Genomic DNA, 18287 nt, shown 5'->3' with positions numbered 1-18287 from the left:
TTTTGTAAATGAAGAGACCCAGAACTTAAACCATAGACTAAGTAGCAAGTATGATGTGCAGCTAGCCAGAGCACCTAGGTCTGCTTTTACAGATGATTGGGTTTTCAGCCATATCTTGTATTGGATGGACTATCACTGAAGAGAGGGTTATACTGTTTGGAAAACAGAGTGTCTCCTTTATGTAGGGAAATCCTTGCTCATAGATGCTAACACAGATCTGCTTCCTAATGCAGAGAGTTGAAGATGGTTTCCTTCCCCGGGCACAGAGATGCTGTGGCTGTGCATGTGTCAGTTCAGGCATCTGCTTTTGGCAAAGGAGAACTCAGGATTTGTAGTTTCACTGTGTAGATGTAGCATATATAGCAAATATGTAAATATGTAATAATAAAATACAGCACTGAGGGGGAAGTGTCCTTGCAAAGGGTGAAAATGCTCTGAGACATTAGCAGATTTCCCCTTCAAACAAACGAAACTGTGTCACATAATAAGCTCTGCCTTGCTTATGTGCTCATCACTAATGGTAATGTGTTTACATGTCACAAGTTTCCCATTTCACACAGGAAGCCACACTCTGGCAAACTCACAGGGAAACACTTTTGATCAAGGGATAACATTAACATTGTCTTTGAAGTAGGGAGTTTTATTCATTTTATAGATACACTTAGACATAAGTGTGTCTATTTGTATAATTTTACATGTAGCATGTATGTATGTAATTATAATTGTATTTCTTGCATTATATATGCCCTTGTGTTTGTAAATTTAATGCCACTATAATGAGGGGGTTTGTCTGTTTGTCTGTTTTCTTTTTTAGCCTGGAGATTTGAAAAAGAGAATTGAATCTCTTATAGACAGAGACTATATGGAGAGAGACAAAGACAATCCGAATCAGTATCACTACGTGGCGTGACGTGTCCGCAGACTGTTCTCCTGGAGGGAGGCACTTCTGTGCGTTCCCAGGACGCTCTGTGGTGGAACCAGCTGTGGACACTTCTAAATTAGAAGGAGAAGAGATGACTCTTGGATTATCCTTCACAAGGCTCAAGGATTTTCAAATGGCAAATCTATCTTTTTTCCCCTCCAGTTCTTTCTCTAGTTCTTTTAGGCGTTTAAATTGTCTCTATTGCTCTGGGCAAAATAACTTGAGATTGGACAAGAAGATATTTGTTAAAGAAGTTTCTTTATAAGGCCTTGTTCTTGTGGCAAAAAGCTGAAGGTTTGTTTTGTTTGCGTGTGTGTGATCATGAATGCACAATGAAAAGACCCTAAATGCTGCATTCTTTAGCTACAAGGATTTCTTGGAGATTCCTGAAGACAAGCTCTCTTAGTTGATGAACAGTTAAACAAGAACCCTTAATTGGTGAACATTAGGAAGAAACAGTGTTCAAAACTGGCAAATCAATTATGCAACCGAAACACTGGCATCTGGGTGTCATGTATTTTCAAAAAGTTTTAAATTTTTTGACTTGATTTTCAAGTGAGATCCCTCACGTGCCAAGAAGACCCTGTGTCTGGCGTGCTGGGTGAGGTGGCCCCTCAGCGCCTCTGCTTCAATTCGGCCAAGTTACTTGTGAACGTTGTTGAAGGGCTTGGGGTGAGCGTGTTTGTTTCCACTCGGAGATTGCGCCTAGCAGCCCCTCTTCTTTGCGTCGGGGTCACTGCCCTTTGGTTTTTCTAAATTGTAGTATTTGTATGATTGCTATAATAAAGTTTGGTTTGGTTTGGTTTTTACGGTCATGCATAGGGACAGTCCTTGTTCCCTACTGTGCTACTGTAAAAAGTTGCATAGAAGACTGAACTTGATATTGTGAAGCAGAGGTTATTTTGTGGAAAGATTAAAAGGATTTTGTTGGGACCTGGTTTCGTGTTGTGTGTACATACATGAGATTGAACAGCACAAGGAAAGTCCAGTAGTGATGTTGTGTGGTAACTATGACAAAGATACTTTTGTGATAACATGTAAAAGTACTTTATATTTTACATAATAGCATGTTTCATTTTGATGAAAAGCTACCAAAGGAATTTTGATCATGGTATAAATGTTTAAAACAATATTTTCTGGAATATACCAACTTTATATAATTTGATTTTGTGCTAAATTATTAAAAGATTCTCCCTCTTTGAAACATGCGTGTTTAAAATATGTCATCTTATGGGTGCCCATATTAAAATTCTCACTCTTTAACTATCATCATTTCTATATTTGTAAAGTTTCATTTATGAGTTCTATATGTGGTCTATGAAAGACCAAATAGATTTCTATTTCTATATCTTATACTTTAAGTTTATTGTGTCTAGAGATTAATATTGTAATTTAATGTGGACTTACTTTGAATAAAATTAGTTTAATGGGCCTTAAAATCACATTAATAAAACTTTGTAATATGCAAACTACACTTTTCTCCCAACCCTTTAGCAACTTTGAATTAATTACTAGTATACCAGACACAGAGAAGCCAAAAGCAGGGGGGCCCTGTCACCCCCTTAAGTGATTGTTCTTTCCTGGTCGCCTCTACTGGAAACTAGCAGTGAGGGAGAAAACTGGCCAGCGGGCCTTTTTCACTTTCCGGCGGTTAAGAGCAGTGTGCTGTACCTTTGGTTCTAGCTGCTGCTCTTCACTCTCTCATCAGTATCGTTCACAGGCCTATTGCAGGTAAAGGTTAATGTAAAACAAATAGTACAGAGTAATGGAAAAGGAAAGAGTGCTCAGACGAGGAAAAGGCTCTTAGGCGAGAAAAAAGCTATAAAATTGGAAGAAGCTAAAATTAGTTGCAGATTAGATTATTGTGTACCCAGAAAATCAGAGAAACAAATGAAAAGCTATGACTAAAAAAAGAATTCACCAAGTTAACTACACGAAATTAACCGAAAAGTCAGTAAGTAGCCATTCCATCCATACTAACTAACGTGGAATGTTATTTTTTCAATAACCAAAACATGATAAACAGTGAAGTGTGGAAGGCACATAAAATTACCTGGGGACACAAGCCCTGCGTAAATGGAAGGCACGTGCTTTTCTCACATTTGTCTGTGCAGCGTGGGAAGACACGCGGGCGCGGCCAGGATCGCGCTGAAGCCGCACGTGCCCCCGGGCGCTCGCGGCTGCGGACGGACGGTCCGTGCCCGCGTCAGAGGCACTGGCACGTGGCCGAGCACGCGGGGCTCCGTGTGGCCCAGACCTGGAGGCTTCTAAACGCACGACGCTGGAAACGTTTGGGCCACCACCTTGAAAAGAGAAGTTGGATTACAGTCATTTTTATACTAAAATAAGTTCCAAGTGAAGATTTAAGTGTTAAAAAAAAAAAAAACATAAATCTAAGAAAGCACGTTTTTTATCCTAAGTTAACAGTTTATAATTGTGCAAACATATGGAGTAGAAAATGATGTTTTAATTTGTGAATAGAATGTGGAGGAATGAAATCATGCTAGTTAACGTATCCGCTGCCTCAAACGCATGAAATGTGGGGTCCCGACGTGTGCAACGTGCTCAGCACTTCTGGGGTGCGCGTGCTGGTCGGCTGTGCCCACCGAGCCATGCCGCGGACCTTGACGTGTGTGCGTGTGTCCAGTTCCGGGGTGCCCGGTGCTCGTCGGCTGTGCCCACCGAGCCATGCCGCGGACCTTGACGTGTGTGCGTGTGTCCAGTTCCGGGGTGCCCGGTGCTCGTCGGCTGTGCCCACCGTGCCGTGGCGTGGACCTTGACGTGTGTGCGTTTCTCCAGTTCCGGGGTGCCCGGTGCTCGTCGGCTGTGCCCACCGAGCCATGCCGCGGACCTTGACGTGTGTGCGTTTCTCCAGTTCCGGGGTGCCCGGTGCTCGTCGGCTGTGCCCACCGTGCCGTGGCGTGGACCTTGACGTGTGTGCGTGTGTCCAGTTCCGGGGTGCCCGGTGCTCGTCGGCTGTGCCCACCGAGCCATGCCGCGGACCTTGACGTGTGTGCGTTTCTCCAGTTCCGGGGTGCCCGGTGCTCGTCGGCTGTGCCCACCGTGCCGTGCCACGGACCTAGACGTGTGTGCGTGTGTCCAGTTCCGGGGTGCCCGGTGCTCGTCGGCTGTGACCACCATGCCGTGGCGTGGACCTTGACGTGTGTGCGTGTGTCCAGTTCCGGGGTGCCCGGTGCTCGTCGGCTGTGCCCACCGTGCCGTGGCGTGGACCTTGACGTGTGTGCGTGTGTCCAGTTCCGGGGTGCCCGGTGCTCGTCGGCTGTGCCCACCGTGCCGTGGCGTGGACCTTGACGTGTGTGCGTGTGTCCAGTTCCGGGGTGCCCGGTGCTCGTCGGCTGTGCCCACCGAGCCATGCCGCGGACCTTGACGTGTGTGCGTTTCTCCAGTTCCGGGGTGCCCGGTGCTCGTCGGCTGTGCCCACCGTGCCGTGCCACGGACCTAGACGTGTGTGCGTGTGTCCAGTTCCGGGGTGCCCGGTGCTCGTCGGCTGTGACCACCATGCCGTGGCGTGGACCTTGACGTGTGTGCGTGTGTCCAGTTCCGGGGTGCCCGGTGCTCGTCGGCTGTGCCCACCGTGCCGTGCCACGGACCTAGACGTGTGTGCGTGTGTCCAGTTCCGGGGTGCCCGGTGCTCGTCGGCTGTGCCCACCGAGCCGTGCCGCGGAACTAGAAGTGTGGGTTTCTCCAATTTTTCCAGTGTAGCAGGTTTTGTGTCCTTTGACCATCTTCTTAAATTCTCTCCCTACTAATCTATCACATTAATGATCCATTTCTTAAGGGACTGAGATTAGATGATACTTTAACAGTGTACAGTGGGGGAAACAAGGTTTGAAACCCGGACCCTTAGATCGAAGCGACAGACGGTGCTAGTCGGTGTAACGTGCGGGGCCCCGCAGGTCTGGGGGACGCTACACCCGCCGGGGGTGCGCTCCTGAGGCTGAGCGGGCGACGCGGGCTGTGCGAGGACGGGATCCGGGAGCGGGGCTGGGAGAGGGAGACGCGCGAGCCGCCGCTGGCCGGCCGGCGAACAAGCGGGAGCGCCGCGGCGCCTGGGCGCGCGTGCGTGCCTGTGCCTGTGCGGCGCGCGCGTGCCTGTGCGGCGTGCGCGCGTGTGCTCGTGCGTGCGTGCGTACGCGCGCGCACAGACCGGGACGAGGGGTTCTGTGACCAGTGACATGAGAACCGCTGCGGAGGGGTTCGGAGTGTCCTCTCCAGAGAGCCCTAGCCCTTTGTCGTCCCTTTCCAGGCTCCGGGGTCAGCAGAGCCGGGACAACCCCTGCTCCGCACCGTCCGGGGCCTCTCAGCAAACTGCTGACATCTCCACACTTGGGTTTTGTTGTCTCCTCCGTGGATCCAATGATCCCACCTGCTCTGTGGGGTGTTGTGAGTAAACAGACGAAGCCGCTTCTAGCAGACCACACAGCAGTGCAGGTGAGTGGACGTCCGCGCACAGCACAGACACCCAGTGCAGGCCGGCGTCGGGACAAAGAAACCCAGCACAAACCTCAAGTGGTTCATTTCCAATGAAGAGCCAGGACAAAAGCTGGAAGAAGTGACCTGCAGCCGACGGACGATCACCGCCCACAGAACTGCTGGCCGGAGGCACTGAGGCCGGGGTCCAGCACGGGAGTGGCAGATGCGCGGTAGACACGCAAGGCAGTCCCACAACCTTATTACTATTTTTTAAATCGACTAAAGCAAAAATAGTAACATATTTTGGGATTATAACATATGTAGACGTAAAACGTAAGACACATCCAGGGGACGGGAGGGAGGAAGTGGCAGGATGCTGTTGTCAGGTGGTGGCGTTGCGCAGAAAGTGGCCTTGGAAGTGTGATGAGTTAGAGATGCGTGTTGTAGACCCTGGGCAACCACTGATAATATGACAGACGGACAGAGACAGAAAGACGCGAGAGAAAAGAAAAAACGTAATTCTAAAAAATGCTCAGTCCAAAGGAAGGCAGGAAACTTGGTTTACAAGGGAATACTGAGCAGACGGCACCACTAGAAAAGAAACAAAGGTGGGAGACATAAACCTGACCGTATCATGAATTTCGTTAGTAAATACCAATTACAAGGCAAAGATTTTCACAGTGGATAGAAAATTAAGACCAAAGTATACACCATCTATAAGAAAGACATTTCTTAAAGACACGGGTGGGTTAAACTAAAAGGCTGAAAGAAGATATACTATGAAAACTAATCATAAGGAAGATGGAGTGGCCATATTAATATCAAAGTTGACTTCAGGATGAGGGATGTGACCAGAGACAGAGGTGAACAGTCATTCATCCAAAGACCTAACCCCACGAGTACAGGCCTCTATGAACACAGCTTCAAACTACATGAGGCAAGAACTGATAGAACTGACAAGAGAAAAGGAGAAATAGACAAATCCAGGATTGTGACTGGAGACGTCACCACTCTTCTTTCAGGAACCGGAGTGAACAGGGAGACAATCAGGAGGGACAGAGAAGACGTGAAAACACTGTCGACCTCTGACCGAGCTAACGGAGCGCCACACCCAGCAACAGCAGGGTGCTCTTCAGCGCACAGGGCACATTCACCAAGGTAGATACAGGCAGATAATAAACAAGTCTCAATGTATATAAAAGGGCTACACTTATACAGAACGTATCTCCTGACCACAGTGAAATAAATTAGAAATCTAACAGAAAGAAAACTGGAAAAACTGGTAACAACTAACTGGTTGGAAATTAAGCAATGTATTTCTAAATAAATAATTTAATAATTCTAATATAAAGAGAATTCTAAATAAATAACACTCTTATAAATCAATAATCCATGGGTCAAAGAAAAATCACAAGGAACATTAGAAAATATCTTGAGTTGCATGAATAGGAAAACACAACACACCAAAAATTGGTAAGATGCAGCTAGAGAAGGGTTTAGAAAGAAATGTACAGCTTCAAGTGCTCACATTATGCTACAGACTGAATGTGTCCCCCCAGAATTCACATGTGAAATCCTCTCCCCCAAGGTGATGGTACTAGGAGGTGGGGCCTTTGGGAGGTGATGAGGCCTGAGGGTGGAGCCCCAGAGAACTAACTAGTCCCTTCCATGGCATGAGGACAGGGCGAGGAAACACCAGGTAAGAACCAGAAAGCTGGTCCTCACAGACGCTAAATCTATAGCCACTGACCTTGAACTCCCAGCCTCCAGAACTGTGAGAAATAAATTTCTGTTGTTTATGAGTATTCCAGTTTATGGTATTTTGTTAGAGCACCCTGAACCGTCTAACACAGCTGGAAACTACAAAACATTGTTGAAAAAATTAAAGATGACTAAAATAAATGGAGAATACATCATGTTATTAGAAGACCCATATCCAAATTCATATATAGATTCATTCCAATGTCCGGCAAAATTCCAGCTTTTTCCTTTACAGAAAAACGATAAGCTGACTCTAAAATGTATATGGAAATGGAAATGCAAATAGCCAAAACAAAACATTTTTTTAAATTTTTTACCACCAAGAATAAGCTTGGACCAAAATCATTTTTAAAAGAACAAAGTTTAAAAGAACAAAAGAACAAAATTTAAAAGAACAAAATTAGGTAAAGACTGACTTTACCTAATTTCAAGACTTAGTATAAATCAAGACATTGTGTGATTGGCCAAAGGACAGACATAGGGTCAATTAAATCCAATAGGGAGTACAAAAATATATCTACCTACAGTCAAGGTATTTTTTTCAACAAAGATTTCCAAGGCAATTCAATGGGGAAGAAAAGTCTTTTTATCAAATGGATATCCACAGGGGAAAAAATGAACACTGGCCCTCACCTCACACTGTCCACAAAGTTTAAATTTATCATAGACCTAATTGTTGAAACTAAAACCATAAAAATTCTAGAAGAAAACATAGGTGAAAAAATCTTCGGAATGTTGGTATATGCAAAGATTTCTTAGGACACAAAAAGCACGAAGCATAAAGAAAATATGGATAAATTGGGTTTTAATAAAATTTAAAGCTTGTTCTTAAAATATTTTTCTTTTTTCTCTTGCTAGCCACATTGTTGACAAAGCTTGCTCTTTAAAAGATACCGTTAACAAAAGAAAAAGGCAAGGCATAGAATGGGAGAAAATACCAACAATACATAGAGCTGACAAAGGATTTATATGCAGAATATACGAAGAACTCTTCGAATCAGTAAGAAAACAACCCCTTTGTAAAAATACACCGAAGTCTGAATAGACGCTTCACTGAAAAAGACATACAAACGGTCATTAGCCACATGGAAAGATCCCTAACGCATTAGTCATCAGAAAAAGTTAAATCACAATCACAATGAGATACACTTACATAGCTATTCTAGTCTTTTAATTAAAAAGACTGACAGTACCTTGTTGGCAAGGACATGGGGAAAACGTTGGCGGGAATGTGCAGTGGCACGGCCACATTGGAAACGTGTTGGGCAGCTCCTCTTAAGTTCGACACACGCCCTAGCATACGACCCAGCTTCTCCACTGCCGGGTGTTTACCTGAAAGAGATGAAAGCATATGTACACACGCGTTCACAGCAGCTTTATGTCACAACCAGAAAACTGGAAACAACGCAAATGTCCTTCAACAGGTAAACAGATAAATTATGGTGGATCAAACAATGGGACACTACTTAGCAATGAAGGATGGACCAGTGGCACGAACAACAGAAATGCCATGTGCAGAGCAAGAATCCGAGACAAAAAAGTACACGCTATGTGACTCTGTCTACATGAAACTCTGTCCTATGAGAAACTGCCATCTAGTGAAAGCAGACCAGCGGCTGACCAGGTCTAAGGACGAGGGCAGGGGGTTGAAGTTTAACCACAAAGGCACAAAGGAATTTTCCGGATTAAAGAAAATGTTTTATATTTTGATTGGTTGGTGGTTTCATGGGTGTACAGTTGTCAAAACTCATCAAACTGAACACCTAAAATGAGTGTCCTTATTTTATGTAAACTAACCTTAATGAAGTTGATTTTAAATTAAAAGAGGCTGGCTGGTTAGCTCAGTTGGTAGAGCCTGGTCCTGATAACACCAAGGTCCAGGGTTTGATCCCTGTACTGGCCAAAACAACAGAATGTTAAAGGAAAAATTTCTGAAAGAGTATTTTTACCTGGCTCTATCTGGACAAACTAACAGGCAAGAAGACGTTAGTTCTTTAATGGAGAATTTTTTTAAAGTCGGAATCATAACTATTGTGATATTTCTTAGTGTTTCTGTCTTGGTCCTAAAGTTTTCTTTTGTTATGAAGCAGAGACAGATAGTGGCCAGATTAACTAATGATTAATACCACCGTGTGGCCTTCGTGACCTTACTGACTTGAGATCGTGTATTTCCTAACTGAAGCACGTGTCTGCAGGTCTGTCACGTCCTTACATTTCTTTAGTCTTCTCAGTGGTCATTTGAAGGAGGCTCTGCCACGCCTGCCTCTGGCTGCTCAGCTCTGTGTCCCACTGGCAGCACAGAACCATTTTTAAATCCCCACCCTGTGCCCTTCCAGTTATCATCATGAGCTGCACATGGAGAAGTGGCTTCCTGTGGATTTCGGTTCCCGTTCTTTGTCTTCCATCACCAGGAATAACTCTGGTTAACAACCTTTCATTCTTAAACAAGAACAGCCTCTAGTTAACATCACCTCAGATCCCAGGTTCTCAGACAATGGCACCCAGGTGGGTGTATAAAGGAAACATGAGCATAACTGAAATTATATAATTTCTCATGCTGCAAATGACTTAGACCTATTTTTAAAGTCTGCTTTCTAAGAAGGTAAAAGTTTTGGTTCTTTTTTGTGAGAGGGTTCCTTTTTCATAATATGAATCTACCATGGTTTCAGTACTTCAAGGAAATCAGTAAAACTTGCCCATTTTAGGAGGCTAAATAACAACCATTAGCACTCAGGATCATACTCTGAGGCAAGCATTCTCACCAACAGCTCCAGGAAAGCAATTTAGCAGTCGATGTCAAAGGGCAGGCACCCTCTGACCCAGTAATTCTTCCTGAAGGAATCCACCACAGGACATTACCAGAGCAGGGCAGGAGACACGTGTACAGAAGTTCTCATTGTCATTACCATAAACACAAAAAGGGTAAACAATCTAAATTCCTATGGGACAGAGAGCAACTAAAAAAATTATTGTATCATGGGAGTCTTGCTTCTTTTTTTCTGGTAGCATGTATGTCACTTGAGAACTTACTGTTTTATATTTTTCGGACATATTATTAATACTAGTCTACACTCATCAGGCAGGATTATTTGCCTTTTGTGTCATTAATGGACCAAAATGTTCCTGAGACGGGTGGGCCAGAGCACTGGAGAAGAGAGGGGAGGATCAGGTCCCCAGAGGAAATGGCAGGCAGGAGAGTAAGCCGAGCCCAGGCGCTGAGGCCAGGGCCCACGCTCTGAACAGCCCGGCAAGAGCACGGCACTGCCACGACCCGTCCTCTCACAGGTGACAGAAGCCTGAGTGGCAGGAAAAGCCCCAGAAACCCTCACTTGCTCCCAGGCCCAACGCTTGAAATTCTAATCACCACAAGCAGCAGACCCTTTCTGATAAGTGACTGTCTGCTGATTCTTGGGCAAAGGAAAAATAGTAGATAACTTGAGTGAAACAGAAAGTAAACAAATAATTCAGCATGTTTGGTGGGTGACTAAATGAAAGAATAAAATATGCCCTGAAGCGGTTGCTGGTGGGGAATAAGAGCAGAATGTATTAAGCACCGTTGTCTTTTAGCTGATAAATTTAATCTTTGGGGAGAATCATAAGCATATGCATAAAATTTCATCCTCAAAAATGTGTATCATATTATTACTCATATTAGCAAAAAAGGGGGGAAATCATCTGTCAGTAAGAAAAATGTTATAGCCAAATGGTGTAATATTATGTAACTATTAAAACTGTTTCTAAAGAGTTTGTAATGGCATGGAAAAACATCTCTGCTGTAAAGTGAAAAAAGTAGGCTATAAAATATGATGACAATTATTTTTTAAAAGCACGTATATATGGAAAATAGACATAAAACATACCACAATATGTAGTGGTTGCTGCTGAGTAGTGAATCTCCCCTTTTAATTTTTCTACATTTATCAGCCTATTATGTACAACTATTATTTTCATAAAGTAAAACAATAAACTATTTAAAAATAACTCAAGCTAGACTTCAACAAGTTAAGTGCCCTTAGATGACGAGGCTCACACCATAAAGATGTCAACTACCCCCAGTTAACTTATAAATGTAATGTGATCCAATAAAAATCCTACCAGTTGTAGACTTATAGAAGAGCTGCAAAAATAGTACAGAGTTCCCTCAGGCCTTTGACCCAGCAGCCCGTAAGGTTAGCATCTTACGGAACCAAAGTACATTCACCAAAACAGAAGTGAGCATGGGCTTGACATTATTACCTAAACCACAGAGTTCTTCGGATGTCGCTAGTGTTTCCTGTTTCTGCTCTAGGACCCCATGCTGTGCTAGTCCTCACGTCTCCTTAGTCTCCAGCCATCTGTGACAGTTCCTTTCTTTTGCAGTCGTTCACGACCATGAGACTTCTGAGACTCGTCAGTTATCTTGCAGGATTCCCCTGGGTGTGTGCTTGTCCATTTTCTTACATCAGGTGGAGGTGACACATTATTGGGAAGGACTCCACGGAAGTGGCTTGGCCTCCTCGGCGCCATCTCAGGAGGTGCACGGGCGTCCATGTGTCCTGTGGCCGTGACGTTAACGGTCACCAGCTTACTGAGGTAGTGACTGCTGGTTTTCTCCACTGTCAAGTTAATGGTTTTCTCCTTGTAATTAACAAATGTTATTTTGGAGAAGTCTTTGAGACTATCCAAATACCTGTTTAGCCTTAAACTTTCAGCGTCTGCTGGTGGAAGCTGCCTGCAGCAATCGCCATTGCTTGGAAACAGTCACTGGAATTTTCAGTAAGGAAGATTTGTTTCTCCTCCCCCACGTATTTATTCAGTTATTCCCATCAGTATGGACTCAGGGATATTTATTATTATTCTTTTGGTTATACTTCAAAACTATCAGTTTACTTTTTTACTCAAACTGTTCCTGCTTTGGCTGTTGGGCGCTTTCTTGGGCTGGCTTCTGTGTACCTTTGACACACCACAGAGTTTTGTTTTTTAAGCACATCCTTATTTTCTGGCACCACAAGACGCTCTGGGGTCATCTTGTGTTTTCCCTGCCCAGCTTGGGAATCAACAGGCTCCTTCCACTGGGAACAGCGCTTCGGGCCCACAGTTGGGCCTGGCGTGCTCCACGCTGTTCCCAGCCCTCTCAGCGGCCGGGGCCAGGAGAGACGTCTACAAACAGGCGGATGGATCCTCGCGCGGCTCTACTGACGTCTGACACTGTCCAGCGACCTCTGCCTGACAATGCAGGGTTCTCGCTGATGCCACAGAGACTGCCTGTCCAGTACCGCAGGGCTCATTCTCACCTTCACCGTTTCCCTGTTTGTGACTCTCTCTACAGTGAGAAACCTGCAAAACCTCTATGCATTTGCTCAACACTGGTCAACACATAGTTTCAGAATAGCTAACCCATACCCCTGAGAAACAAATTTACCAACTAGAGTTCAGAGGTTTTGCAAGGCTCTTTCACCCTTAGCCCCACAGCACTGAAAGAAATCCGATTGTGTCACTCCAGAATGTTCCTCTTTGACATAAAATTATTTCTGCACTAAAGCAGTTGAGAAGAAGCAAGCGGAAGACAGGCTTTCCTTGTCCTCCTGCTTTTCTGCTTAGAGAGAAGAAGTGCCCCTTACCAGGGACAGCTCAGCGGCAGCATCAGCACCATCTGCAGACACACCTCGCCCCTCGGTCTCTGCGTATACTTAACCTTCCCACAGTTTCCTGCCTTTGAAAGAGAAAACTGAGGGAGCTGACCCTACAGATAAAGCATCTATAATTTTAAAACTGTGGTACTGGAAACAGAATAGAAAATCATAAAGCAAAGTCAAGTACATGTCAAATTTAGTATAGGATAAGAGCAGAATCTCAGACCAGTGGGTGAGGGATGAACTTTTTCATAAGAGGTGTTAGGACAACTGGACCTATAAAGAAAAGATAAAATGGGACCCACTCCTTGCAGGCACATTAGGGTAACGAATCAGAGATATGAATGTAAAAAATGAAACCACACGAACTAGCAGAAAACACAGATGGATTTTTTATAACCTGAAACTGGGAAGAATTGTCCTATGCCTCAGAATTTAAAAACTATCACGGAAAAAAGTGATCAATTCAGCCACATTCAAACAAAAGAGCTCTGGCAAAACAAAAACATGCCATAAGCAAAGAAAAGTGCCAAGTGACACACTGATTTAAAAAGAATGACACACTGACTTTTAAAAAATGTGACATATAACAGCTATCCCTAATACAGGAAGGGCTTCTACAAACTGAGGACTAAAATCCAATAGAAAAATGGGCAAAAAATGCATATAATTTGCTGAAAAAGTAATGCAAATAGTCCTTAAACATATGAAAACATGTTCAGCCTCACTCATAAGGGAAATGCAAATTAAAACTACAGGGGTATAACTTCTCACCTATCAGACTGGCCAAAATCTAAGACTTAGCACAACTCCTTTGGCAAGGCCGTGGGAACACAGGCAGTTTTGTGTATCAGGAAATGGCCCAGATGTGCATCTGTGCAATGTGGTGACATCTACATTTAACCCAGCAAGACTATGGCTAGGAATTGATCCCAAAGGTGCAAAATGATGTTGATGACCTCCAGAACGCAGGAGGAAAACGGGGAAGTGCAGGACATCTTGTGGCACTGCATTCCATGTAGGAAGGGAGAAATATAAAAAGTACTTCTACGCATATTTTAAAAGAGACAATGGAAAGAAAAACAAAAAATTAATAAAAACTGTTACTTTTGGGAGGGTGGAGAAACAGGGACGGAGCGGAGGCCTGATTTCTCTGAATGTAACTCATTCTATAACGTTGCCTTAGGAACCACATACATGTTTAAACATTTTTAATCAAAAAGAAGAAAAAAAGCACTCCTTTAAAGTTGGGGGAAAAAATCAATGTATAGAGTGGGTGGCACAACCACACACAGAAATTGTTTCAAGTGGCCTTTAACACACACTATGACTGCCGTCCCTAGAAGGACGTGTCCAACAACTGCAGAAAAATGCTGAATGCTCTCAGCACTCCTGGTGGTGACACTGGTACTGGTATTCTGAAGTTTTCACGTGCACATTGCAGGACAAAGCAAATTCTATTAATGCTGTTAGAAGTCAAGTTTTTCAGTGTAAGGAAAAACAGATGCATACATAAAAGTTAAAACTCTTTAAAGTTTTCATTTGAATAGAAAATCCTGATATAAACTCCTCCTTTTCACTTGCTTAGAATTTCTCTTTCTTAGCTCTGTGCACTGAAAAGACCTAGAAGCATGACAAACCAGGAACTGCAGAACAGACTGTGATCTCTGAACGCCATTCTCTCACAAAAAGGAAGCAGTGCTTCTTGGTGAAATGGCATATCCAGGTGTGGACAGGAACAGCCCAAGTGAGCCTGGCACACCTGTGGCAAAAAGCAAGGAGCTGGTCCAAGACCAGGATGGCAAAAGGACACAGGAACCAATCAGAAGGGCTCCCGCTACCAAAGATGGCACAATCAGAACTCCAAAATGATCATAATTATGAGACTGAAAACATATCAACTACATAAAAATCCACAGTAGTACAGTACTTTTAAAAATCCTGTGGTCCATTTTTTTAAATTAACAGACTTTACTTCTTAGCACAGTTTTAGATTCACAGCCACACTGAGCAGGGAGTTTCCATTACCCCATCCCATTATGACCACAGCCTCCCCCACTGTCACCCCCCACCACAGTGGCACGTGCATCACAACAGAGTCCATGGTTTACATAAGAGTTCACTCTTGGTGTTATGGTTCACTATCGGAAGTTGCTTGGGCACCAAGTCACTATCCTCAGATAGGTAAGAATCCAGAGCCAGGCATGAACCCTTCCTCTCCTGTATGGACTGTATTTTGGAGTAACCAATGGGCTGATGATGGAAAATGCTTCCTTACAGAACTGTTCTAGATGACAAATGTGGCAGCAACGATAGAAGTAAATATCATCAATTAGACAACCCATCCTGAAATCATGGGTCTATGGGGCAATAAAAGGTGGGCGGGAGCTTTGTAATGGACAAGGCTGGCAGGCACCATCTCTGAAAGTGGCCAACCAGATAACAATAAACGCCTCCCGTGCGGAGTACTCAGAAATGCACAGCCATGCTTCTCAAGCCCTTCACACACATACCAGAAACCCAAGGCTCTCGCCGAAATGCAGATTCTGACTCAGTGGCCCGTGGTGGTGGAGCCCATGTCGCTGTCCCACATCCCCCACTTGGAGTGGCGAGTGTCCACAGCACCAAGAATGCAGCACGTTTCCTGGGGAAAACGAGCCTGAATCTCATCAAGCTTCTGACCCAACTTCCACTTTACAGCAAGTAAAGGAAAGCAACCAGGCCAATCCAAAACGTGGGTGTCCTTACAGGACAAGTGACCGCGTCGCCAACAAACCAATGGCATGCAGAAGGGGGAGGGGTCTGCATCGCCTTAGAGACACATCAAATGCAACGCAGAGACGTTGCTGGATCGGATTCGAGCAAACTGGCTTAAAAAGACAGTTTTTAGGCAATTGGGGAAATGTGAACGTAGACTGGACATTAGCTATAAAGGAATTAGTGAGTTTTGTTTTTATATTCGAAGAGATGGCATTGTGGTTACGTAAAAAAAAGTACATACATGAAAAATTTGATGTCTGGGTTTGCTTTATAATATTCAAGCAAAAAACAAACAGCAACAGCAACAGCAACAACACCACCACAAGTAGGGAGAGGACGGGTGAAACAGACTGGCTGTCTGTAACCTTGGTGATGAAAGCTGGTAACGGCAAGGAGACGTGGGGTTCATTATGTCATTCTATTTTCACTTGAAATTTTCTTTAAAAAAATGTTTATAAAACAATTTGAAAAAAAATTACAGTTCTATTCAACATCCATTACTATTCTTGCTTACCATTTTTCAAGAAAAATTGTAACTTAGACCAAAAGAAAGGAAAAAAGAGACTGCTCATCTCAATTTTACGTACTGTCCGCTGTTCCTGTTTCTAACTCAGATGCTGAGCCCACACGTCTCCAGACCCGCCTCCAGTGGCAGAAGCCTTCAGGGAAATGTGCAGCCCAGCACTTGAGCTTTGCAGCTACTTTGGATATTAAAAGGCTCCTGCCATCAAATATGAACTCGCTTCTGCCTGTTATTACCAAAACAATGTACTAAGTTTTGCTCCTCGACTCTGCTGAGTAACTGAAGCACATAAAGCTATCTGAACTGTTCCAATAAGAAAACTATCACCCATCGCCCTATTTGATCCTTTTTTCTTTTCAAAAGCCTCCCTCCAAGAGAACTCACAAGACGTGAAGTCATTCATCCTGTTTACTTTTTCTAGTCTCCCCTTCAATCAGAAATAAATTGCACCTGGCCCATAATGAGGGTTTAACAAAGAAAAACCCACCACAACACTTTACCATTCTCTATGTATAACTCTGTAGCATCCTAGTATTTTTGTTGGCTTTCATTTTCTGCTTTTCTGGTTTTTTTTAAATACCCTGTTCTTTTGCTGACACAAACTACCTCTAGTCTTTAATGAAGTTATATTAAAAAGAATGGGATACCTGCACTCCTGTGTTCATCACAGCTCTATTTACAATAGCCAAGAGTTGGAATCAGCCTAAATGCCCATCATCGGACCAGTGGATAAGGAAAATGTGGTACACCTACACAATAGAATACTACTCTGTCGTAAAAAGGAATGAAATTCTGCCATTATCAGCTATATGGATAAACTTAGAGAAAACTATGTCAAGTGAAATAAGCCAGGCACAGAAAGAGAAATACTACATGTTCTCAGTTATATGTAGGAGCTATTAAAAATAAGCAACGAAATAGAAAAACAATCACAATAATTCCCTGAACTTGTTAACAGATGATGATGGAGGTGGGAAAGGGAGGAAGTGGTAAAGGGCCACGAAAATCAACTACATTGTATAATGATAAATGAAAATACATAAAATGCAAATGAAGCATTTTAATAAGGGTATGTTCTAAAGGTAGACACAATGGAAATGGCAGAATATAAAGTGCGCTTTGCTGAAAACTGGGGTCTCAATCATCGTATGAAGTATATCGCCTTTTTTTCCTTTCATTTTTTTGAGAATCATTTGGTTTGCAACTTTGAAATAAGTGTGAATGTAATAAAAGTGTTTGAATGAGAAAAAAAAGGTTGTAAACACACCACATTGAGAAAGGACTCTTAGCTGTACGCATTGGAAACAGACACTAATCTAGGCAGAGAAGCGATGCACGGAAAGGGCTTTGCGTGGTTTCCAGAATCTAAAGAGGACGAAGAACCCAGGAAAGAGGCGGGTGCGAGGGAGCAGCGCGGGCGCAGGACACACACGGCACGTGCGCGCCGGCGGGGCCGCACCAGCCAGCGGACGCCCGGGCCGGCAGCCTCGGCCAGGCCGGCAGCCCCGAGTGCGGCCGGGCTCCTCCCGTCACGGCCTCCCGCGAGCGCAGCTCTTCTGTCCCGAGAGTCCGGCCTGTCACCGCTGCTGCGGACGGCTCTCTCTGACCCTTTCTAATAACGGTCTCCGTCCTCGTGCACGCTCGGGGGACACGGGCCGGGACCGCCGACCTCTGGTCTCCCCCGCCCGAGACGCGGTCAGGCACCCAAATCTGTCCTGGACATAAGTCCCGCGACCTGACACCGCCCACCCAGCGTCCTCTTCGGACGCCTCCCCTGCCCAGGCTGGGACCCCGCGGTCTCCGGCTCTCCCGCGGAGCACGAGGGCGGCCGGCGCCGAGCCTTCGGAGTGCCCAGCACCGCGGCCCGGCCGTCAGGACGACCGCACTCCGAACGCGCAGAGGGGCTGGGGACAGGGTCTCCCGGGTGGCTGGACTGGCTCCCACCCACCGAGAAGGCGGACGCTCTCGCCCCACCCGGAGGGCGGCGCAGGGCCAGTCCCCGCGGGCCCTCCGGTGGGTGACGACGGGCTGAGGCGGCGGCGCCGGGCTCCTGGCTGCCGCTTCCCCTTCCCGCGCTCACTTTCCCTGGGCGGCTCTTCCTCTCCCTTTCCCCGAGGCCCCAACCACTTCCCCTGCCCGCGAGCCTCCGCCCGCCACCTCGCCCGGGGGCGGCTCACGTGGGCCAGGGGTCACGTGCAGGGTCACGTGCGGACCGCGGTCACGCGCCAGGGCGGTGCGGGACGTCGGGACGCCGCCGCACCTGCGGGGAGCCGGG

General features: G+C 45.3%; 1 protein-coding gene across 2 annotated transcripts in view; it reads left to right on the top strand.

Moving 5' to 3' along the window:
- Positions 1–1860, top strand: part of CUL4A (cullin 4A) — a 46113-nt gene extending 44253 nt beyond the window's left edge. For both annotated transcript variants that reach the window (XM_063101903.1, XM_063101902.1), the window contains one exon: positions 815–1860. In XM_063101903.1, coding sequence (XP_062957973.1) covers positions 815–910 — 96 coding nt within the window. In that variant the 3' untranslated portion in view covers positions 911–1860. The remainder of the gene's footprint in view (positions 1–814) is intronic.
- Positions 1861–18287: the final 16427 nt, after the last annotated feature.

This window comes from Cynocephalus volans, chromosome 7 (assembly GCF_027409185.1).
Source record: "Cynocephalus volans isolate mCynVol1 chromosome 7, mCynVol1.pri, whole genome shotgun sequence".
Taxonomy (NCBI): domain Eukaryota; kingdom Metazoa; phylum Chordata; class Mammalia; order Dermoptera; family Cynocephalidae; genus Cynocephalus; species Cynocephalus volans.
The sequence above is the reverse complement of the archived record's forward strand: the minus strand, read 5'-3'. Positions and strand labels throughout refer to the sequence as shown.